General features: G+C 49.8%; 1 protein-coding gene across 2 annotated transcripts in view; it reads left to right on the top strand.

The window, feature by feature from the left end:
- LOC135054669 (oocyte zinc finger protein XlCOF7.1-like) overlaps window positions 1–25,121 on the top strand; it is a 61,335-nt gene that overhangs the window by 23,445 nt on the left and 12,769 nt on the right. For both annotated transcript variants that reach the window (XM_063957913.1, XM_063957912.1), the window contains exons 2-6: window positions 3,402–3,551; window positions 22,084–22,242; window positions 23,753–23,831; window positions 23,947–24,044; window positions 24,208–24,409. In XM_063957913.1, coding sequence (XP_063813983.1) covers window positions 3,474–3,551; window positions 22,084–22,242; window positions 23,753–23,831; window positions 23,947–24,044; window positions 24,208–24,409 — 616 coding nt within the window. In that variant the 5' untranslated portion in view covers window positions 3,402–3,473. The remainder of the gene's footprint in view (window positions 1–3,401; window positions 3,552–22,083; window positions 22,243–23,752; window positions 23,832–23,946; window positions 24,045–24,207; window positions 24,410–25,121) is intronic.

Raw genomic sequence — 25,121 nt, 5'->3', positions numbered from 1 at the left:
ACATGTAAGCGCTCTGGCGGCGGTCTTCATTCCTGGAGTGGACAACTGGGAAGCAGACTTCCTCAGCAGACACGATCTCCATCCAGGGGAGTGGGGTCTTCATCAAGAGGTCTTGCAGACGTGACAAGTCACTGAGGAATTCCTCATGTAGACATGATGACGTCTCGCCTCAACAAGAAACTTCGGAGGTATTGTTCCAGGTCAAGGGACCCTCAAGAAATTGCGGTGGACGCCCTGGTGACACTGTGGGTGTTTCCGTCGCTTCCACTCATCCCGAAGGTGATAAGGATCGTAAGAAGAACAAGAGTTCCGGCGATACTCATTGTCCCAGACTGGCCGAAGAGGGCCTGGTATCCGGATCTTCAGGAGTTGCTCATAGGAGATCCATGGCCTCTTCCTCTATGAGAGGACCTGTTATAGCAAGGTCCGTGCTTGTTCCAGGACTTACCGCGGCTGCGTTTGACGGCATGGCGGTTGAACGCCGTATTCTAGCCCGGAAGGGGATTCCCAGTGAAGTTATCCCCACTCTACTTCAGGCTAGAAAAGAAGTAACGGCAAAGCATTACCACCGTATTTGGAGAAAATATGTGTCTTGGTGTGAATCCAAGAAGGCCCCTACGGAGGAATTTCAGCTGGGGCGTTTTCTCCATTTTCTACAAGCTGGTGTGGATGCGGGCCTTAAGCTAGGCTCCATTAAGGTACAAATTTCGGCCTTATTGATATTCTTTCAAAAGGAATTGGCTTCCCTCCCTGAGGTTCAGACTTTCGTGAAGGGGGTGCCTTGGATCTGTAATACGATTCAACAGGCTCATTCTACGGCTGGATTGCCGTTACCGGAATCGGTTAAGGCCCATTCTACCAGGAAGGTGGGCTCATCTTGGGCGTCTGCCCGTGGGGTCTCGGCATTACAGCTTTGCCGAGCGCCTACTTGGTCGGGTTCAAACACTTTTGCAAAGTTCTACAAGTTTGATACCCTGGCTGATGAGGACCTCTTGTTTGGTCAATCGGTGCTGCAGAGTCATCCGCACTCTCCCGCCCGATCTGAAGCTTTGGTATAAACCCCATGGTCTATGAAGTGTCCCCAGCATCCTCTAGGACGTATGAGAAAATAGGATTTTAATACCTACCGGTAAATCCTTTTCTCTTAGTCCGTAGAGGATGCTGGGCGCTTGTCCCTGTGCGGACTCTGTCTGCAGTAGTGGTTGTAGATTTTGGTTGTGTTACACAATGGTTGTGTTTAGTTATAATCAGCCTGTTGCTGGTTTTTTGTTCATGCTGTTGACTGGGTTTGCTTACAAATGCCATGTTGTATGGCGTGTTTGTGGTGTGAGCTGGTGTGTATCTCACCCTTAGTTTTAAAATAATATAAATCCTTTTCCTCGAAATGTCCGTCTCCCTGGGCACAGTTCCTATAACTGAGGTCTGGAGGAGGGATATAGAGGGAGGAGCCAGTTCACACCCAGTAAAAGTCTTAGAGTGCCCATGTCTCCTGCGGATCCCGTCTATACTCCATGGTCTATGAAGTGTCCCCAGCATCCTCTACGGACTAAGAGAAAAGGATTTACCGGTAGGTATTAAAATCCTATTTTTCACAAAGTCTGCTGCCTCAGTTTTTATGATTCTCCAGAATGTCATGAAGTGTGACCAGATGAATTGCAATTAATTGCAAAGTCCCTCTTTGCCATGACAATGAACGTAATCCCAAAAACAACACTTCCACTGCATTTCAGCCCTGCCACAAAAAGGACCAGCTGACCTCATGTCAGTGATTCTCTCGTTAACACAGGTGAGAGTGTTGACGAGGACAAGGCTGGAGATCACTCTGTCATGCTGATTGCGTTAGAATAACAGACTGGAAGCTTTAAAAGGAGGGTGGTGCTTGAAATCTTAGGTCTTCCTCTGTTAACCATGGTCACCTACATGGAAACGCGTGCAGTCATCATTGCTTTGCACAAAAGGGGCAAGGATATTGCTGCTAGTAAGATTGCACCTAACTCAACCATTTGTCAGATCATCAAGAACTTTAAGGAGAGAGGTTCAGTAGTTGTGAAGAAGGCTTCAGGGCACCCAAGAACGTCCAGCAAACACCAGGACTATCTCCAAAAGGTGATTCAGCTGCTGGATGGGGGCACCACCAGTGCAGAGCTTGCTCAGGAATGGCAGCAGGCAGGTGTGAGTGCATCTGCACGCACTGTGAGGGGAAGACTTTTGGAGAATGGCCTGGTGTTAAGGACAGCAAAGAAGCCACTTCTCTTCAGGAAAAACATCAGGGACAGACTGATATTCTGTAAAAAAATGACAGGGATTGGACTGCTGAGGACTGGGTTAAAGTCATTTTCTCTGATGAATCCTCTTTCAGATTGTTTGGGGAACCTGGAAAAACGCTTGTCTGGAGAATGAAAGGTGAGCGCTACCATCAGTCCTGTGTCTTGCCAACAGTAAAGCATCCTGAGACCAATCATTTGTGGGACTGCTTCTCAGCCAAGGGAGTGGGCTCAATCACATTTTTTCCTAAGAACACAGCCATGAATAAAGAATGGAACCAAAACATCCTCCAAGAGCAACTTCTCCCAACCAACCAAGGTCAGTTTGGTGAGGAACAATGCCTTCTCCAGCATGATGGAACACCTGTCCATAAGGCAAAAGTGATAACTAAGTGGCTCGGGGAACAAAACATTGAAATTGTGGGTCCATGGCCAGGAAACTCCCCAGACCTTAATCCCATTGAGAACTTGTGGTCAATCCTCAAGAGGTGGATGTACAAACAAAAACCCACAAATTCTGACATGTCCAAGCATCGATCAGGCAAGAATGGGCAGCCATCAGTCAGTATGTAGCCCAGACGTTGATTGACAGCACGCCAGGGCGAATTGCAGAGGTCAAATATTCACTCTTTGCAAAACTTAATGTAATTGTCAAGAAAAGCCTTTGACACTTATGAAATGCTTGTAATGTAACTTCAGCATACCATAGTAACATCTGACAAAAAGGTCTAAAAGCACTGAAGCAGCAAACTTTGTGAAAACCAAAACTTGTGTCATTCTCAAAACTTTTGGCCACTGCTGTAGATAGTTACTTGGAGGGAGATTTATCAGAGCACAGTACAGCTGACCTTACATTACTATAGAGATGTCATCTCCGCCAGACAGACCCTACGTCCGTATGTCATTAAAGTGAGAAGGTGTATACTTAAAATATATATTATTTCTGCTAGGACAGAAGTGACCCAGTGTTGGTGATGTGTATACGTCCACTGTAGTGCTTTCACTTACACAGTGTGAGAGGCTGCAACTTTGTATATAATGTTATATACCAGGCTTTGGTTCCTTGTACTAATATAAATGGTCACATGTGATGTTATGTTAATTAATTTAAATAGATTTATTCCTATATAATTACAGGGTGGATCCAGAGTCTGTTTTTAGACATTACGTGATTGTGAAACACCTGTATAAACCACTGAGTCACTGAGGATGGAGAAAGACAGGAGTCACACGACAGAGAGGATACTAAATCTCACCCTGGAGATCATCTACCTGCTGACTGGGGAGGTGAGGGGGTCTTGCAGTGTCACAGTGACATCACACATATCTATAGTAATAATACAGGGACATGACTGGGGAGGTGAGGGGATCTGGGAGCGTCACAGTGACATCACTTATATCTATAGTAATAATACAGGGAAAAGACGGGTGGTGAGGGGATCTGGGAGCGTCACAGTGACATTACTTATATCTATAGTAATAATACAGGGACATGACTGGGGAGGTGAGAGGATCTGGAAGCGTCACGGTGACATCACATATATCTATAGCAATAATACAGGGACATGACTGGGGAGGTGAGAGGATCTGGAAGCGTCACAGTGACATCACATATATCTATAGTAATAATACAGAGACATGACTGGGGAGGTAAGGGGATCTGGGAGCATCACAGTGACGCCACTTATATCTATAGTAATAATACAGGGACATGACTGGGGAGGTGAGGGGATCTGGAAGCGTCACAGTAACATCACTTATATCTATATTAATAATACAGGGACATGACTGGGGAGGTGAGAGGATCTGTGAGATGGCATCCCTTATATCTATAGTTATAATACAGGGACATGACTGGGGAAGTGAGGGGATCTGGGAGTGTCACAGTGACATCACATATCTATAGTAATAATACAGGGACATGACTGGGGAGGTGAGGGAATCTGGAAGTGCCACAGTGACATCACATATGCTGTACCTATAGTAATACTACAGGGACTTGACTTGGGAGGTGAGAGGATCTGGGAGTGTCACAGTGACATCACTTATATCCATAGTAATAATACAGGGACATGACTGGGGAGGTGAGGTGATCTGGGAGCGCCACAGTGACGTCACTTATATCTATAGTAATATTACAGAGACATGACTGGGGAGGTGAGGAGATCTGGGAGTATCACAGTGACATCACTTATATCTATAGTAATATTACAGAGACATGACTGGGGAGGTGAGGGGATCTGGGAGGCTTCATCCATTTAGACATATTCGGGATAATCCATAAGAGGTTTGTGTGTTAGTAATGTACATGTGGATATAGCTGGTAATATGAGGTGTGACCAGCAGCCTCTGTGGATCCTTTACAGAAACAATAGTACCACAGTGTTACAGCCTACCTCTACTGCGGCTCCACTATCCTCAGTGGGCGGTTGTTCTCTGTCCTCTGGTTTTCCTCTAGCTCCCACTACATCATCATCTTACTGTCTGCACTACTCTGTCCAAGGCAGGCGATTCATCTGTGGGTGCCGACCATATACAGTGGACACTAAGTGCTGGACCCACTGAGGATGGTGGGAGACGTGCTATATACACTCCACTATCCTGTATACTATCTTGTATCATGTAAGATTGGGGTTGTCCTCATAAATTACACTGTTTTTCTCATACGTCCTAGAGGATGCTGGGGACTCCAAAAGGACCATGGGGTATAGACGGATCCGCAGGAGTTTGGGCACACTATAAAGACTTAAACTGGGTGTGAACTGGCTCCTCCCTCTATGCCCCTCCTCCAGACCCCAGTTAGACTTTGTGCCCAGGAGTGATGGGTCACACACTAGGGGAGCTCTCCTGAGTTTCTCTGAAAGACTTTATTGTTAGGTTTTTTATTTTCAGGAAGACGTGCTGGCTACAGGCTCCCTGCATCGTGGGAGTGAGGGGGGAGAAGCAGGACCTACTTCTGTGAGTTTCAAGGCTCTGCTTCTTAGGCTACTGGACACCATTAGCTCCAGAGGGTTCGATCACTTGGTGCGCCTAGCTGCTTGTTCCCGGAGCCACGCCGTCACCCCCCTCACAGAAGCCAGAAGAAAGAAGCCGGGAGAGTATGTGAAGAACAGAAGACTTCAGTGACGGCAGAAGACTTCAGTAACGGAGGTAACAGATCGTGCTACACTCCACACACCAACGCACTCTCAGGGTGCTGGGGGGGAGCGCCCTGGGCAGCAGGTTACTGGGTTTTCCTTAGGGACTGACATAAAAGTGGATCGGTGCCTGGACACTGTAGATCCTAACCCTGTCAGCATATAGCACATCCCCCCCCCCCCCCCCCCCGCAGCCAGCTTCCCCGGGTTCGGGGCGCCCTGGCCAGCTTATTACTGTGGCCATTTTATCTTATAACTGGTGCTGCCGGGGCTCCGGGTCCCGGTCCCCCGGCAGCTCATTGTGGCGCATTGCGCGCCGTTTCCTTGCGCGCCGCCGGCTCTCCCGGGTGCAGGGCACTGGGGAGGGGAGCGCCCTGGGCAACTTATTTTACAGTAAAACGTCCGGCGGGGCCGAGGCGCTGTGCCCCGGACCCCGCCAGCATGTTCCCGCGCGCTACGCCCCAGCTTCCTCCGACGCCGGCTCCAGGGGTGCAGGGCGCCAAGACGGAGGGGAGCGCCTTGGGCTGCAGACTAGTCCCCGGCGCCGCGCGCGATACTGCTAGGCATAAAGGCGGTCGTGCGCCGCATCGGTGCTCCCACACACCAATGGTTTACTTGGGTGCAGGGTGCAAGGGGGCGCCCTGAGCGTGAATGTTTAAGGATATATAGATATATATATTTCTCTGACGTCCTAAGTGGATGCTGGGGACTCCGTCAGGACCATGGGGAATAGCGGCTCCGCAGGAGACAGGGCACAAAAGTAAAAGCTTTAGGATCAGGTGGTGTGCACTGGCTCCTCCCCCTATGACCCTCCTCCAAGCCTCAGTTAGGTTTTTGTGCCCGGCCGAGAAGGGTGCAATCTAGGTGGCTCTCCTAAAGAGCTGCTTAGAGTAAAAGTTTTGTTAGGTTTTTTATTTTCAGTGAGTCCTGCTGGCAACAGGCTCACTGCAACGAGGGACTTAGGGGAGAAGAAGTGAACTCACCTGCGTGCAGGATGGATTGGCTTCTTAGGCTACTGGACACTAGCTCCAGAGGGACGATCACAGGTACAGCCTGGATGGGTCACCGGAGCCGCGCCGCCGACCCCCTTGCAGATGCTGAAGAGAGAAGAGGTCCAGAAATCGGCGGCTGAAGACTTCCCAGTCTTCTTAAGGTAGCGCACAGCACGGCAGCTGTGCGCCATTGCTCTCAGCACACTTCACACCAACGGTCACTGAGGGTGCAGGGCGCTGGGGGGGGCGCCCTGGGCAGCAATGAAAGTACCTATGCTGGCTAAAAATACATCACATATAGCCTCTGGGGCTATATGGATGTATTTAACCCCTGCCAGGTTGTCAGAAAAACGGGAGAAGAAGCCCGCCGAAAAGGGGGCGGGGCCTATTCTCCTCAGCACACAGCGCCATTTTCCTACACAGCTCCGCTGCTAGGAAGGCTCCCAGGCTCTCCCCTGCACTGCACTACAGAAACAGGGTTAAAACAGAGAGGGGGGGCACTTATTTGGCGATATTATTATATATTAAGATGCTATAAGGGAAAACACTTATATAAGGTTGTCCCTGTATAATTATAGCGTTTTGGTGTGTGCTGGCAAACTCTCCCTCTGTCTCCCCAAAGGGCTAGTGGGGTCCTGTCCTCTATCAGAGCATTCCCTGTGTGTGTGCTGTGTGTCGGTACGTGTGTGTCGACATGTATGAGGACGATGTTGGTGAGGAGGCGGAGCAATTGCCTGTAATGGTGATGTCACTCTCTAGGGAGTCGACACCGGAATGGATGGCTTATTTAGGGAATTACGTGATAATGTCAACACGCTGCAAGGTCGGTTGACGACATGAGACGGCCGGCAAACCAATTAGTACCTGTCCAGGCGTCTCAAACACCGTCAGGGGCTTTAAAACGCCCATTTACCTCAGTCGGTCGACACAGACACGGACACTGACTCCAGTGTCGACGGTGAAGAAACAAACGTATTTTCCATTAGGGCCACACGTTACATGTTAAGGGCAATGAAGGAGGTGTTACATATTTCTGATACTACAAGTACCACAAAAAAGGGTATTATGTGGGGTGTGAAAAAACTACCTGTAGTTTTTCCTGAATCAGATAAATTAAATGAAGTGTGTGATGATGCGTGGGTTTCCCCCGATAGAAAATTATTGGCGTTATACCCTTTCCCGCCAGAAGTTAGGGCGCGTTGGGAAACACCCCTTAGGGTGGATAAGGCGCTCACACGCTTATCAAAACAAGTGGCGTTACCGTCTCCAGATACGGCCGCCCTCAAGGAGCCAGCTGATAGGAGGCTGGAAAATATCCTAAAAAGTATATACACACATACTGGTGTTATACTGCGACCAGCGATCGCCTCAGCCTGGATGTGCAGCGCTGGGGTGGCTTGGTCGGATTCCCTGACTGAAAATATTGATACCCTTGACAGGGACAGTATTTTATTGACTATAGAGCATTTAAAGGATGCATTTCTATATATGCGAGATGCACAGAGGGATATTTGCACTCTGGCATCAAGAGTAAGTGCGATGTCCATATCTGCCAGAAGATGTTTATGGACACGACAGTGGTCAGGTGATGCAGATTCCAAACGGCACATGGAAGTATTGCCGTATAAAGGGGAGGAGTTATTTGGGGTCGGTCCATCGGACCTGGTGGCCACGGCAACAGCTGGAAAATCCACCTTTTTTACCCCAAGTCACATCTCAGCAGAAAAAGACACCGTCTTTTCAGCCTCAGTCCTTTCGTCCCCATAAGGGCAAGCGGGCAAAAGGCCAGTCATATCTGCCCAGGGGTAGAGGAAAGGGAAGAAGACTGCAGCAGGCAGCCCCTTCCCAGGAACAGAAGCCCTCCACCGCTTCTGCCAAGTCCTCAGCATGACGCTGGGGCCGTACAAGCGGACTCAGGTGCGGTGGGGGGTCGTCTCAAGAGTTTCAGCGCGCAGTGGGCTCACTCGCAAGTGGACCCCTGGATCCTACAAGTAGTATCCCAGGGGTACAGATTGGAAATTCGAGACGTCTCCCCCTCGCAGGTTCCTGAAGTCTGCTTTACCATCGTCTCCCTCCGACAGGGAGGCAGTATTGGAAACAATTCACAAGCTGTATTCCCAGCAGGTGATAATCAAAGTACCCCTCCTACAACAAGGAAAGGGGTATTATTCCACACTATATTGTGGTACTGAAGCCAGACGGCTCGGTGAGACCTATTCTAAATCTGAAATCTTTGAACACTTACATACAAAGGTTCAAATCAAGATGGAGTCACTCAGAGCAGTGATAGCGAACCAGGAAGAAGGGGACTATATGGTGTCCCTGGACATCAAGGATGCTTACCTCCATGTCCCAATTTGCCCTTCTCACCAAGGGTACCTCAGGTTCGTGGTACAGAACTGTCACTATCAGTTTCAGACGCTGCCGTTTGGATTGTCCACGGCACCCCGGGTCTTTACCAAGGTAATGGCCGAAATGATGATTCTTCTTCAAAGAAAAGGCGTCTTAATTATCCCTTACTTGGACGATCTCCTGATAAGGGCAAGGTCCAGAGAACAGTTGGAGGTCGGAGTAGCACTATCTCAAGTAGTTCTACGACAGCACGGGTGGATTCTAAATATTCCAAAATCGCAGCTGTTTCCGACGACACGTCTGCTGTTCCTAGGGATGATTCTGGACACAGTCCAGAAAAAGGTGTTTCTCCCGGAGGAGAAAGCCAGGGAGTTATCCGAGCTAGTCAGAAACCTCCTAAAACCAGGCCAAGTGTCAGTGCATCAATGCACAAGAGTCCTGGGAAAAATGGTGGCTTCTTACGAAGCGATTCCATTCGGCAGATTTCACGCAAGAATTTTTCAGTGGGATCTGCTGGACAAATGGTCCGGATCGCATCTTCAGATGCATCAGCGGATAATCCTGTCTCCAAGGACAAGGGTGTCTCTTCTGTGGTGGCTGCAGAGTGCTCCTCTACTAGAGGGCAGCACATTCGGCATTCAGGACTGGGTTCTGGTGACCACGGATGCCAGCCTGAGAGGCTGGGGAGCAGTCACACAGGAAAGAAATTTCCAAGGAGTGTGGTCAAGACTGGAGACTTCTCTTCACATAAATATACTGGAGCTAAGGGCAATTTACAATGCTCTGAGCCTAGGAAGACCTCTGCTTCAAAGTCAACCGGTGCTGATCCAGTCGGACAACATCACGGCAGTCGCCCACGTAAACAGACAGGGCGGCACAAGAAGCAGGAGGGCAATGGCAGCAAGGATTCTTCGCTGGGCGAAAAATCATGTGATAACACTGTCAGCGGTGTTCATTCCGGGAGTGGACAACTGGGAAGCAGACTTCCTCAGCAGGAACGACCTCCACCCGGGAGAGTGGGGACTTCATCTGGAAGTCTTCCACATGATTGTGAACCGTTGGGAAAGACCAAAGGTGGACATGATGGCGTCCCGTCTGAACACGTACCAGTCGGTGTATGTGTTCCCTCCTCTGCCTCTCATACCCAAGGTACTGAGAATTATAAGACGGAGAGGAGTAAGAACTATACTCGTGGCTCCGGATTGGCCAAGAAGGACTTGGTACCCGGAACTTCAAGAGATACTAAGAAGGGACTTGCTTCAGCAAGGATCATGTCTGTTCCAAGACTTACCGCGGCTGCGTTTGACGGCATGGCGGTTGAACGCCGGATCCTAAGGGAAAAAGGCATTCCGGAAGAGGTCATCCCTACCCTGGTCAGAGCCAGGAAGGAGGTGACCGCACAACATTATCACCGCATTTGGCGAAAATATGTTGCATGGTGTGAGGCCAGGAAGGCCCCCACGGAGGAATTTCAACTCGGTCGATTCCTGCATTTCCTACAAACAGGAGTGTCTATGGGCCTCAAATTGGGGTCCATTAAGGTTCAAATTTCGGCCCTGTCGATTTTCTTCCAGAAAGAATTGGCTTCAGTTCCTGAAGTCCAGAAGTTTGTCAAGGGAGTACTGCATATACAACCCCCTTTTGTGCCTCCAGTGGCACTGTGGGATCTCAACGTAGTTCTGGGATTCCTCAAATCACATTGGTTTAAACCGCTCAAATCTGTGGATTTGAAATATCTCACATGGAAAGTGACCATGCTGTTGGCCCTGGCCACGGCCAGGCGAGTGTCAGAATTGGCGGCTTTGTCTCACAAAAGCCCATATCTGATTGTCCATTCGGACAGGGCAGAGCTGCGGACTCGTCCCCAGTTTCTCCCTAAGGTGGTGTCAGCGTTTCACCTGAACCAGCTTATTGTGGTACTTGCGGCTACTAGGGACTTGGAGGACTCCAAGTTGCTAGATGTTGTCAGGGCCCTGAAAATATAGGTTTCCAGGACGGCTGGAGTCAGGAAAACTGACTTGCTGTTATCCTGTATGCACCCAACAAACTGGGTGCTCTTGCTTCTAAGCAGACGATTGCTAGTTGGATGTGTAGTACAATTCAGCTTGCACATTCTGTGACAGGCCTGCCACAGCCAAAATATGTAAATGCCCATTCCACAAGGAAGGTGGGCTCATCTTGGGCGGCTGCCCGAGGGGTCTCGGCTTTACAACTTTGCCGAGCTGCTACTTGGTCAGGGGCAAACACGTTTGAAAAATTCTACAAATTTGATACCCTGGCTGAGGAGGACCTGGAGTTCTCTCATTCGGTGCTGCAGAGTCATCCGCACTCTCCCGCCCGTTTGGGAGCTTTGGTATAATCCCCATGGTCCTGACGGAGTCCCCAGCGTCAACTTAGGATGTCAGAGAAAATAAGAATTTACTTACCGATAATTCTATTTCTCGTAGTCCGTAGTGGATGCTGGGCGCCCATCCCAAGTGCGGATTGTCTGCAATACTTGTACATAGTTATTGTTACAAAAATCGGGTTATTATTGTTGTGAGCCATCTTTTCAGAGGCTCCGCTGTTATCATGCTGTTAACTGGGTTCAGATCACAGGTTGTACAGTGTGATTGGTGTGGCTGGTATGAGTCTTACCCGGGATTCAAAATCCTTCCTTATTGTGTACGCTCGTCCGGGCACAGTATCCTAACTGAGGCTTGGAGGAGGGTCATAGGGGGAGGAGCCAGTGCACACCACCTGATCCTAAAGCTTTTACTTTTGTGCCCTGTCTCCTGCGGAGCCGCTATTCCCCATGGTCCTGACGGAGTCCCCAGCATCCACTACGGACTACGAGAAATAGAATTATCGGTAAGTAAATTCTTATTATGTATAATTATAGTGAATGTACACTATATAAGGACCCAGTATATGATGGTTTCACTTATGGGGTGAAAAAACGCTGGGAGGTGGTGGAGCTTAGTCCTCGGAACGAGTCAGCGCCATTTTCCTCACATTCCCCCCAGTACTTACTGTGTAGTAAGATGGAGGGGGGGGGGGGCACAGTGGTTATACTGCTATATGGTTGTCATATAGCATGATGTTGGATATGGGTTGCATAATCCTGGTTGCACTACATACATTCACTGTTCCTGTTAGTCTACCCACTATTGGTTAGTCGACATATGTCGACGGTGTGGGGGTTTAGCTACGAGCGGTTGTGAAAAAATCTGGTGGCTGCGCCGGCACATGGTGGTGCTTGATTCGGTGAATTAAGTGTTACCAAGTTGGTTTTTTGTGTGCTTAAAACAGTGAACACAGGAGGGAAGTCACAATGGTTTGTGATGCCCTGTCGGCATCAACGGTATTTCCTGGGTGAAAGAATTAGCAGGCTGTTATTGCCTTGTACCTATATATATTTATGAATATATGTATTCGGGTGTTGGGGGGGGGGGGGGGGAGTCTTATCAAAATTGTATTTTATGATTCCCTCAGACCTCTCGGGGTTCCCAGTTATTATTATTATTATTATTATTATTATTAATAATTTTTGCCCGCTTACTATCCCTTGCTGTCGACATTTACTAAGTTTCTGTCGACCATAACGTTACAGGTAATTCCACATCGGGTACATGTCAGTACATGGTCATACACATTCCCAACACATTACTGTCTCTAGGGACCTGGCTGGTCGGGACAATCTACTTGCATATAGGTGACGTCTACATGTTTATATAGGTAGATATGGGTTTATATATGCATGTTTTGGATATATGTGTTATATCGTGTGTGGCAGGATGTTTATCAATGAATGCTGAAATAACGGTATTCTTATCCTGTCCTGACCGCTCTGTTGATTAAGCTCTAGATTGGCCGTGACGAGTTGGTTTTCGATCCTCTCGAGGAGTCCGAATATTATTCTCTTCACAACGCGGAGAGAAAATTATTACCGTCAACTCCTGGTCGACGCAGAGCCCGGTCGCAAAAGATCATACACAGGCAGCTAAGTGAAATTTTATTTCTATTTTTGTCCTTATTTGCACTGTATACTTTTGAGAAAGTGTGGTAATCGGGTGGGCATCAGACAATATTGCCCTACCCAGAGTGGGTAACCTTGCCTATGTTTGTTCTAAATTATAACATTACAGCAGGCTGCCAGGTGACAGCAGGAGGTGTGACCGGTAAATTGCGGAGGATGTACCAGGGAAAGCTGGATGGAGGTGTACAGCTGTGGGTGTGGCCTCTGTTCGGTAATTCTCGGCGGATTCCTCTGGTAAGCCTAATTTCGTGAATTAGCCTACTTCACGACGGTTGGTGATGCATTCTTTTATGCGGTGCAGTCATTGGTAACAGGTTCGATACCATTCTTGTTTTTCCTTTTCTGTGCAGACAGTGAAAGGCGAAAAGGTAAGTGTTCTGCAGCCTTGTTAGGTTCGCAGAAGTGGAGGTTGTTTTCTTTTTTTTTCTACTACTTCAACCACTGGTCGCTGAGTCGATATTGGGTGTTCCCACTCCGGTGACCACTTGTCTGATGAGTTTCAGTTGGTCCAGAATTAGACTAGGACCTGTGAGTTAGCCATAGAATATAAAGGAGGACATTCTGGGTTCCAGTTGTTTTTCCTTACTGTTTTTCTAATAGTTTTGCCGCTCCCCTCTGGGAGGGGAGGTAATACGCGACGCCATGCAGTGGTGCATCAGGTTCAGGACAGTCTCTGGCTGTCCCTGTATTAAGGTGCAAATCATTGGGTCTCTCTGACTGTTTTTGACACAGGGATTGGCTGTTGTTCCCAATGACGCAGATGTTGAAATTGGGGTTCAGAGTAGGTGCTGACCGGTTTTGGTTCAGTGTTTTTTCCTGTGGAAAGAGGTCTGAGGATCCAGAGTCGGATCGGTTTTGGGGTGACACCTCATCAATTTCTTCCGTCATAAAGCAGTTGGCTGCGGCCTAAGAGGTTTTTTCCGGTGAGCAGATCTATTACCAGATGGGTTTTTAGCGGACCAGTTGGGAACGTGGTCAGGAGTTTATCTGCGAATGCTCAGGAATATAATCCTAACCGCCAGGACATCGCTCCTGTGGTGTCTGGCCGGTTCTCTTCTTCTAAAGGAATGAAGGTTCGGGGTCCAGCTTTAGACCCTGGTAGCCGTGCATGCAGCTCCCCGATGCTGGGGAGCAGTCCTTTGCAAGGGACGAATTTCCAGAGCCTATAGTCAAGTTAAAAAGCTGGTCTGCTGTAAGCTTTCTGGAATTGAGAGCTATTTTTCGACGAACGTTTTCTTCGAGGGCTGCCCGTGTTAGTTCTGCCGTACGACTTGTCAGCAGCGGCGTAGGTAGGCCGCTAGGGCGGAACATGGGGCAAGTGGTATTGGCAGAAGTTGCACAGTTTGCGGTTGAAGGGGAGGTCTGGAAAACGCTATATTAGCAGCCTTCGTTCCGGAGGTAATGACAGGGAAATAGAGTTCCTCTGCCGACGTGATATCCAGCCGGTGAAGATTCGGTCATCATCAAGAAGCATTCCCAGACGTGTCGAGTCTTTGAGGAGTATTGCAATTGGATATGTTGGCGATTCGCTTCAACGAGAGGCCTCAAGGAGATATTTCCAGGTCAAGGGACGCTCAAGATATAGTAGTGGACATCCTCATAACACCGTGGGTGTCTTTAGTCGGTCTATGTGGTTTCTCCGCTTTCACTTTTCTCGTGGTGGTGTGCGGAAGATGTTGGAAGGTTCCGGTGATCCTCTTGAATCCGATCTAGAAGTGAGGGTTGGCTATCCAGTTTCATGATTTACTCATAGAAGTTTACGGCCCTCTTCCTCTACGTGAGGTAATGTTACAACAAGATCAGGGAGTGTAGCATGACTTACCGCGGCTGTGTCTGACGGCGAGGCGGTTGAATGCCATGTCCTAAGCCGAACGAGTATTCATGGTGTAGTCGTTTCCTCAATTCTTCAGGCTACGAAAGAACTAACGACAAAGGGTTACCAACGTAGTTGGAGTACCTAGATGTCTCGGTGCCTTCCACAAAGATTTTTATGGAAGTTTTTCAGCTTTGTCTGGCTTATCCATACTTTACAAGCCGGTGTGGAGGCAAGCATAATAACTTTCTTTACAAAATTTCTCTTTCGGAAGGTGGTCATGCTATTGACTTTAACATCCGCAAGGCGGTGTCGAAAGTGGTGTTTTTTGTCTCACAAAAGCCTGGTTTGATTTTTCAGGTGGATAGTGAGGAATTGGGTACTAGGTTGATAGTTCTACCTAGAGTGGTTTCTCCTTCATCCACTAGGGGCCACTGGAGCGTAGTTACAATGGGGAATAGTAGGCAGTAATTGGGAGCTGGCACTTTAAAAAAAACTCTAACCCTGTGGCTAGCTCCTCCCCTACTATCTCCCCTCCAAGCCAGTCTTAGTTTAGTGCCCAAGGGCGCTGGTTCACTTGGGTTTAGCTGAAGAATTTTTTATTTTTTCTTTATTATTTTATTTTTTCTTTCACACACGCACAGACTGGCAGCTCTGCCACTGCCAGTCTGCACCGCGGGAGCTGCCGGCGGGGTCCCATCGCAACTGCGTGCGGCTCGGGATGGGCCCCGGCTGAGGGAGACACTGAGCTCTCCTGAGCTGGTGGACACCGCTGCGTGCGGCGCGTGTCGGGGCCACTCCATCCAGCAGAAGATTCCGGCAGCACGGCAGCGGTGAGTATCTGCGGCCGGACACCGCTGCGTGCGGCGTGTGTCGGGGCCACCCTCCACCACTGAAAGGTGAGTGTGTATTTCCCCCTCTTCCCCCCAGAGTGTTGGGATGAAGGGGTGACGGGGGTTTTGAAGAGAATTAATTTTATTAATGGTGACTGACTGATAGGGGGACAGTGACAGAACACCCCTCCAGCATCCAATCCCCCCCCCCTTCGGATTATTATTTATTTAACAAAAAAAAACAAAAAAAAGAAGAAACAGCAGCGCAGTGCCGCGCTCCCGCCCGCCCGCCCTCCTCCCTGCTCGGATCCCCGCCAGCGCGGCTCACAGAGCCGCTACGGGGATCTGGCATAAGGAGACACAGCAGCTTTGAATTTGGCGCCGTCGAGGAGGGGGGCGGGCCTTAGTCCCGCTCTGCGCGCCCGGAAGTAGCGCGCGCTGGGGACCCGTCCTTTTCCCTTCAGCAGCAGCGCGGGACGGAGGCCACGCGACCACAGTGAGCGGTTACAGTGGGGAAGGGGGACACTCGGGGGCACTGCAAGGCACACATATATATATATATATATATATTTAGCTTGCTTCAGCCTGTCACTGCACACAGTATCGTGCAGGACAGATCGGGCTGCTGTGGCTGCATTCTTTTCCCTGCTTCCCTCCCCTCCCTCCCATTCTGCCTATAGCTGTTTTCCTGTGGGGGAAGGGTATCAAGTTTAGGTGCTGCCATGGCCAGCAAAGGCTCCAAGGCAACACAAAAGCAGGGTCAGGTTTCAGGTGAGGAGTCACAGCCATCGGCTCAGCCCTCCTCAGAACCCCAGAGCGCCCCGACATGGACGACACAACTCACAGAGGTGATGTCCTTGCTGACTGGGGAACTTAAAGCCTCTCGGGAAGATAGGGAGGCGGCCCGGTTCCGACAGCTTGTCCCGGTACCGGCGCCAGAACCTGCATGGGCAGTCTCATTGGCAAAGTCAGTGGAAGGGCTTTCCAGGGCTGTAATCCCTTCCCAAGCCCCGTCCTTTAGCCCCCCTCAACAGGCAGCAAAAAAGAGATTGCTAGCCTCTGTGTTACAGGACTTTGACGATGATATGCCTCAATTAGATGAGGCGGGGTTAGATGTACAGGATATACAGGATGTGGATATCCAGGATACTGAGGACGATCAGGTATATGGGGACTCTGAACCAGTAGCTCAGGGTATAGAGGCTCTTATTACTGCTATTCGCTCAGTATTACAGGTGGAGGAGACGGAAGACACCTTACGCCCTTCAAGGTTTGGCACCGACCAATACCTGCCGGTGACCTTTCCAGTTTCGGAGGAGCTGGATGCGCTCATAACGGCAGCCTGGAAGCATCCAGACGCGAAATTTCAGGTATCAAGAAAACTGTTGTCTTCCTATCCTTTTCCCGCAGATAGCAGAACGCGCTATGAGACCTCTCCGATTGTGGATCCTTCAGTGTCTCATCTGTCCAAAAAGACGGTCCTGCCTGTTCCGGGGGTAACTTCACTTAAGGAGGCGTCAGATAGGAAGTTGGAATCTACCTTAAAGAATATTTACTCTGCGGCAGGGGTTTTACATCGCCCGGCGCAGGTAGGTTGTTGGGCCAACAAGGCGATCGAAGCTTGGGCAGAACAATTGTCCTCTGGAATTCGTGACGAATTACCGGCGGATCAATTGATAGAGTTGGCAGAACACATCCGTGAATCAGCCCTTTATCTTTGCGAAGCGTCCAAGGACATAGGTGTTCTCGGAGCTAGAATTTCCGCTTTAGCAATTGCGGCCCGCAGAGCTCTATGGCTCCGGCATTGGCATGCGGATACGGAATCCAAAAGGGCGGCAGAGGCGTTGCCCTTTACGGGTGAGTTTCTGTTTGGTAAGGATCTGGATGCCTGGATCTCTACGGCCACCGGGGGTAGGTCGGCTTATCTTCCTTCTGCTGCTCCAGCCGCTCGCAGACCATATAGGGGTCCCTCTTTTCGATCCTTTCGTGCCCCTTCCAGGTTTCGAGGACAGGCCAGGGGTGGAGCTTCTACCTTCCGTGGCCATAGAGGTAGAGGCGGCGGCAGGGGCAGAGGTTCCGCAGCCTCAGCCCAGTCAGACGTTAAGTCTTCTACCACTGCCACCGCATGACGGGCCTCCCTCCCACCTGGGAGATCACAGGGTGGGAGCTCGTTTGTGGGATTTCAAGGAGGTCTGGATACAGTCCTGCCCAGATGCTTGGGTCCGGGATCTCATCACTTGCGGTTACAAGCTCGTTTTTCAGGAACAACCGCCCCAGCGGTTCTTTACCACGGGTTTGCCAGTTTCCGACAACCGGGGAGTTGCCTTACAAGCCGCCGTCCAGAAGCTTCTATCTGCAAGGGTTGTGATCCCTGTTCCCTCGCATCATCGGAAACAGGGCTATTACTCAAGCCTGTTTCTAGTACCGAAGCCGGACGGCTCAGTCAGACCAATCCTGAACTTGAATGATCTCAATCCGTATTTGAAGGTATTCAAGTTCAAGATGGAGTCCCTCCAGTCTGTTATTGCGGGGTTGGAAAAAGACGAGTTTCTGGCATCCTTAGACATCAAGGACGCATACTTACATGTTCCCATTTGGCCTCCTCATCAGGCTTTTCTCCGGTTCGCAATACAGGACGCTCATTTACAGTTCCAGGCCCTTCCTTTCGGTCTCTCTTCTGCTCCCAGAGTGTTCACAAAGGTCATGGCGGTCATGATGGCCCTACTTCGGAAGCAGGGTGTGACAATTGTTCCCTATCTGGACGATCTGCTAATAAAAGCAAGCTCAGCAGAACGGTTACTTCAGAATATCCGGATGACACAGGACCTTCTGATTCGACACGGGTGGATCCTGAATTTCCCGAAGTCTCACTTATGCCCCTCACAACGGCTGTTGTTTCTGGGAATGATTCTCGACACAGTCCATCAGAGGGTTTTCCTTCCGCAGGACAAGATACTGTCTCTGCAGACACTGGTAAGATTGGTCCTTCAACACCGTCGGGTGTCAGTGTATCTGTGCATTCGCCTGCTGGGAAAGATGGTAGCAGCGTTCGAAGCTCTTCCGTACGGTCGCTTCCACTCTCGACCGTTTCAGCTGTGTCTTCTAAATCAGTGGTCAGGATCTCATCTGTTCCTTCATCAGCGGGTGACACTATCTCCAAAGGCACGGTCGTCGCTGCTCTGGTGGCTCCAGTCGACCAATCTGTTGGAAGGAAGACGGTTCGGCATATGGGATTGGACTCTCCTCACCACGGACGCCAGTCTGCGAGGCTGGGGGGCAGTGACCCTGGGACATCAGTTTCAGGGGCGCTGGTCAATCCACGAATCCGCTCTCCCCATAAACATTCTCGAACTAAGGGCGGTGTACAACGCCCTGCTTCAGGCACATCACCTCCTGCGCGGTCGAGCGGTCAGAGTTCAGTCCGACAACGCCACGACGGTAGCGTACATCAACCGTCAGGGCGGCACTCGCAGCCGCGCGGCGATGATGGAGGTCACCAACATCCTTCTCTGGGCGGAGAAGTATGCTCTGTCCTTCTCGGCAATATTCATTCCGGGAGTGGACAATTGGGAAGCCGACTATCTAAGCCGACAGGACATGCACCCGGGAGAGTGGTCGCTACATCCCCAGGTGTTTTGGCAACTGGTACGTCGGTGGGGAAAACCACAGATCGACCTCATGGCATCCCGCCTGAACCATCAGTTGCCTCTTTATTACTCTCGGACAAAGGACCCGGCGGCGGCGGCCGTGGATGCCCTCACGGCTCCTTGGAATTTCCGGTTCGTTTACCTCTTTCCTCCTTTCCCGCTGTTGCCGAAGGTTCTGCAACGCATCAAGAGGGAAGACGCTCTGGTTCTCCTAGTGGCTCCGGATTGGCCATGCAGGGTTTGGTACTCCACTCTACATCTGTTGTCGGTGGCCGAGCCTTGGACCCTGCCACTACGAGACGACCTTCTACAACAGGGTCCTTTTCTTTATCCAGACTTACGCAGGCTACGTTTGACGGCGTGGCTGTTGAGAAAGCCATCTTGACAAGGAAGGGGATTCCTCGTACAGTTATACCTACTATGCTTCGAGCTAGAAAGTCAGTTACATCTTCTCGCTACTACCGCATTTGGAAGGCTTATGTAGCATGGTGTGAACGTCGAGAATTTTCTCCTTCCGTGTATAGCTTAGCCCGTCTTCTCCGTTTTTTGCAGGCGGGTTTTTCAGCAGGCCTTAGACTGGGCTCGCTAAAAGTGCAGGTCTCTGCTCTTTCGGTTTTCTTCCAGAAAAGGTTAGCCTTGCTGCCTGAGGTTCAGACCTTCTTTCAAGGGGTTCTTCGAATACAGCCTCCCTTCCGTCCTCCGACAGCGCCATGGGACCTCAGTCTGGTCCTGTCTTTTCTGCAGTCTTCATTGTTTGAGCCCCTGGAATCAGTAGAGATAAAATATCTCACCTGGAAGGTGGTTCTTCTCCTGGCGCTGGCTTCAGCTAGACGGGTGTCGGAACTGGGGGCTCTCTCTTGCAGGTCTCCTTACCTGGTGTTTCATGCGGATAGGGCCGAGCTTCGTACTCGTATGTCCTTTCTACCTAAGGTGGTGTCGGATTTTCACATCAATCAGCCGCTTGTCGTCCCGGCCCTCTTGGGGGACTCTCCGGATACGAGATCATTGGACGTTGTAAGAGCGCTCAAGATCTATGTGGATAGGACTTCAGCTATTCGGAAGTCAGATTCCTTATTTGTTCTGTACGACGCTGCCCGCCGTGGTTGGCCGGCCTCTAAGCAAACCTTGTCTCGATGGATTCGACTGACCATCAGACAAGCTTATTTGGCAGCTTCTCGGGAACCTCCATCTTCCATTTCAGCACACTCCACACGCTCTGTGGGACCTTCGTGGGCGGCTGCCCGGGGGGTCTCTATGACTACTTTATGTCGGGCGGCCACTTGGTCCGGCCGTCATACGTTTGTCAAATTCTACAAGTTTGACACTTTTGCGGCCTCTGCATCTCAGTTTGGCCGAGCGGTTTTACAGGACTCTCAGCGCTCTCCCACCCGTTCTGGGAGCTCTGGGACGTCCCCATTGTAACTACGCTCCAGTGGCCCCTAGTGGATGAAGGAGAAATCAGGATTTTGGTACTTACCGATAAATCCCTTTCTCCGATTCCACAGGGGCCACTGGACGCCCGCCCAGCGCTGTTCCTCCTTGTTTTTTGCTTAACGGTTTGCGGTTCAATAAATGACCGCTTGTTGAGTTCAGGTTAGCCTGTTTGTTGTTAGGTTTTATTCCAGGTTTAGTTTGGGTTATCCTGGTTGACTGGACGTCATTAACCTCCTCTACCTTAAGGTTTTCAATATTACAGCTCTCCTTGGGCACAGTTTTACGTAGACTGGCTTGGAGGGGAGATAGTAGGGGAGGAGCTAGCCACAGGGTTAGAGTTTTTTTTAAAGTGCCAGCTCCCAATTACTGCCTACTATTCCCCATTGTAACTACGCTCCAGTGGCCCCTGTGGAATCGGAGAAAGGGATTTATCGGTAAGTACCAAAATCCTGATTTCTGGATTTGACAGAAATACATCTTTTTTTGTTGCTGGTAATTTTTAGGCATTAGCCGTTTCAAATTTCCTTGATCTAGCTGGGGATTTGAGTATGTGGGTCGCCAATTGGGCTCAGTGTGGAGTAACAGGAGCTCTGTTCTATGGCATGTTTCCCAGCGGGGTTTAGAAGACTGTGTTATGCAGTCTGTTACAGGCTGAATCTGTGATGCGGTTTGGCGTGTTTATTATACGGCTGGATTGCCGTCACCGAAGTAGGTGGAGGTCTATCCTTCTGGGAAGGTGGGCTTACTCTTGGGCGGATGCCCGGGGAGTCTCGGCAGGTCAACTTTGCCGAGAAGATTCTTGGTCGGGTTCAAACGCTTTTGCTTTGCTCTACAAGTTTGATTTCCTGATTGTTGGGGACCGTTTTGTTGGCTCATGCGGTGCTGCAGAGTCGTCCGCACTCTCCCGCCCGGTTTGGAGCTTTGGTATAATCCCCATGGTCCTTTTGGAGTCCCCAGCATCCTCTAGGACGTATGAGAAAATAGGATTTTGGTACTTACCGGTAAATCCTTTTCTCTTAGTACGTAGAGGATGCTGGGCGCCCGTCCCAGTGCGTACTGTGTCTGCAGTTATTGATTTGGATTACACCCTGGTGATGGGTTTTTTCTCTGTCAGGCGTTTGATACCGTTGTTCATGCCATGGCATGCGGGGTCTTATTGTTGCTTATGTGGACACACGGTTTGTGTTGCATATTCTCTCAGCATGTGTCTGTGTTTTGTTCATGCTGTGGGCTGGTATTATACTGAATGCCACGTTCTATGGTGTGTTTGAGGTGTGAGCTGGTAGGACACTCACCGTGCTATAACAATAAATTCTTTCCTCGAAATGTCCATCTCTCCTGGGCACAGTTTTCTAACTGAGGTCTGGAGGAGGGGCATAGAGGGAGGAGCCAGTTCACACCCAGTTTCTCCTGCGGATCCGTCTATACCCCATGGTCCTATTGGAGTCCCCAGCATCCTCTACGGACTAAGAGAAAAGGATTTACCGGTAAGTACCAAAATCCTATTTTTGCACAATTATTCCCTAAAAAGACTAACTCCAAATTGGCAAACTTTTAATTAACTTTTTTAATGTTCTTTCTCTCAATACACAGGATTATACCATAGTAAAGAAGACATATGATACTTATCTGACAGCCATAAGCTTTTCCTCCATCCTGGTGCCTCCACCTCACTCACTGATACATGAGAGACACAGTGACCAGAAGATCCTGGAACTCACCAACAAGATCATTCAGCTGCTGACTGGAGAGGTGACTGCTGGGAATGGGGCATTATACAGTAACACCAGGGGATGTGTCTGGGTGATGACTGGAGAGGTGACTGCTGGGAATGGGACATTATACAGTAACACCAGGGGATGTGTCTGGGTGATGACTAGAGAGGTGACTGCTGGGAATGGGGCATTATACAGTAACACCAGGGGACGTGTCTGGGTGATGACTGGAGAGGTGACTGCTGGGAATGGGACATTATACAGTAACACCAGGGGACGTGTCTGGGTGATGACTGGAGAGGTGACTGTCGGGAATGGGACATTATACAGTAACACCAGGGGATGTGTCTGGGTGATGACTGGAGAGGTGACTGCTGGGAATGGGGCATTATAGAGTAACACCAGGGGGTGTGTCTGGGTGATGACTGGAGAGGTGACTGCTGGGAATGGGACATTATACAGTAACACCAGGGGATGTGTCTGGGTGATGACTGGAGAGGTGACTGCTGGGAATGGGGCATTATACAGTAACACCAGGGGATGTGTCTGGGTGATGACTGGAGAGGTGACTGCTGGGAATGGGACATTATACAGTAACACCCGGGGACGTGTCTGGGTGATGACTGGAGAGGTGACTGCTGGGAATGGGACATTGTACAGTAACACCAGGGGACGTGTCTGGGTGATGACTGGAGAGGTGACTGCTGGGAATGGGACATTATACAGTAACACCAGGGGACGTGTCTGGGTGATGACTGGAGAGGTGACTGCTGGGAATGGGACATTATACAGTAACACCAGGGGAAGTGTCTGGGTGATGACTGGAGAGGTGACTGCTGGGAATGGGACATTGTACAGTAACACCAGGGGATGTGTCTGGGTGGTGACTGGAGAGGTGAGTGCTGGGAATGGGGCATTATAGTGTTACACCAGGGGATGTGTCTGGGTGATGACTGGAGAGGTGACTGCTGGGAATGGGGCATTATACAGTAACACCAGGGGATGTGTCTGGGTGATGACTGGAGAGGTGACTGCTGGGAATGGGGCATTATACAGTAACACCAGGGGATGTGTCTGGGTGATGACTGGAGAGGTGACTGCTGGGAATCGGGCATTATACAGTAACACCAGGGGATGTGTCTGGGTGATGACTGGAGAGGTGACTGCTGAGAATGAGGCATTATACAGTAACACCAGGGGATGTGTCTGGGTGATGACTGGAGAGGTGACTGCTGGGAATGGGACATTATACAGTAACACCAGGGGATGTGTCTGGGTGATGACTGGAGAGGTGACTGCTGGGAATGGGGCATTATACAGTAACACCAGGGGATGTGTCTGGGTGATGACTGGAGAGGTGACTGTTGGGAATGGGACATTATACAGTAACACCAGGGGATATGTCTGGGTGATGACTGGAGAGGTGACTGCTGGGAATAGGACATTATACAGTAACACCAGGGGATGTGTCTGGGTGATGACTGTATCATTGTGTGTGTCAGGTTTCTATAATGTGTCAGGATGTCACTGTCTATCTCTCCATGTAGGAGGGGGAGTATATAGAGGAACACAGGGGTCTGTACAAAGACGTGATGATGGAGAATCACCGGCCCCTCACATCACTGGGTAAGAGGAGACTGTCATATATTGTACAGGGGAGAGCAGGTATGGGGGCCCCTATATACACACATCTGATAATCACATATATACACTGTACTCAGTTACTGTGTGTTTCCTACAGATGGACCCAGTAACAGAGATACCCCAGAGAGATGTCCCCGTCCTCTGTATTCCCAGGATTGTACAGAGGAGAATCACAGGACCCCACAGGAGTATCAGGTAGGTGGGACTTAGGTTATCCCAATATACCAAAGTGACTTTTCACTGTATGATCTGTATTGAAACGGTGTCTCATACACTGATATTCTACTGTTGAACCTCAAGTAATGACATCAGACATTATTAAAGAGGTTTTCTTTAGGGTTTTTTGTTGGTTATTTAGGGTGAAGATTTGTTCGATAATGCAGACGATACAGAGGAAGAAAAAGAGATGCATGTGACTGATATGAAGGCAGAAGATACAGAAGGAGAAGAAGAGACGTATGTGACTGATAATATGGCAAAACATACAGAAGAAGAAGAGACGTATGTGAGAGGTGATCAGCAGTGTAAGGAGGAGGAAATCCCTACAGTTATCAGCACAGGTAATAAACAGTCACCGAAGCAATCTCTTATCCCACACTGTCCTCTGTCAGTACAAACTAATGCGGGAATGTATCTGCCCAGTGGGGTATTTATGAGCCATCAGCCCCTATTATACTCCTGCTCCCCACCTCACATCATGTCACTGTGTGTGTAACCAGCCCAGAGATCTGACCAATCTCCTCCCCACACTCTCTGGTGTATCTCATACATCAGGAGCCATCAGCCCCTATTATACTCCTGCTCTCCCCCTCACATCATGTCACTGTGTTACCAGCCCAGAGATCTGACCAGTCTCCTCCCCACACTCTCTGGTGTATCTCATACATCAGGAGCCGTCACTCCCTATTATACTCCTGCTCCCCCCCTCACATCATGTCACTGTGTGTGTAACCAGCCCAGAGATCTGACCAATCTCCTCCCCTCACTCTCTGGTGTATCTCATACATCAGGAGCCATCAGCCCCTATTATACTCCTGCTCTCCTCCTCACATCATGTCACTGTGTGTTACCAGCCCAGAGATCTGACCAATCTCCTCCCCACACTCTCTGGTGTATCTCGTACATCAGGAGCCATCAGCCCCTATTATACTCCTGCTCCCCACCTCACATCATGTCACTGTGTGTTGCCAGCCCAGAGATCTGACCAGTCTCCTCCCCACACTCTCTGGTGTATCTCATACATCAGGAGCCATCAGCCCCTATTATACTTGT

This window comes from Pseudophryne corroboree, chromosome 3 (genome assembly GCF_028390025.1).
Source record: "Pseudophryne corroboree isolate aPseCor3 chromosome 3, aPseCor3.hap2, whole genome shotgun sequence".
NCBI lineage: Eukaryota > Metazoa > Chordata > Amphibia > Anura > Myobatrachidae > Pseudophryne > Pseudophryne corroboree.
The sequence above is the reverse complement of the archived record's forward strand: the minus strand, read 5'-3'. Positions and strand labels throughout refer to the sequence as shown.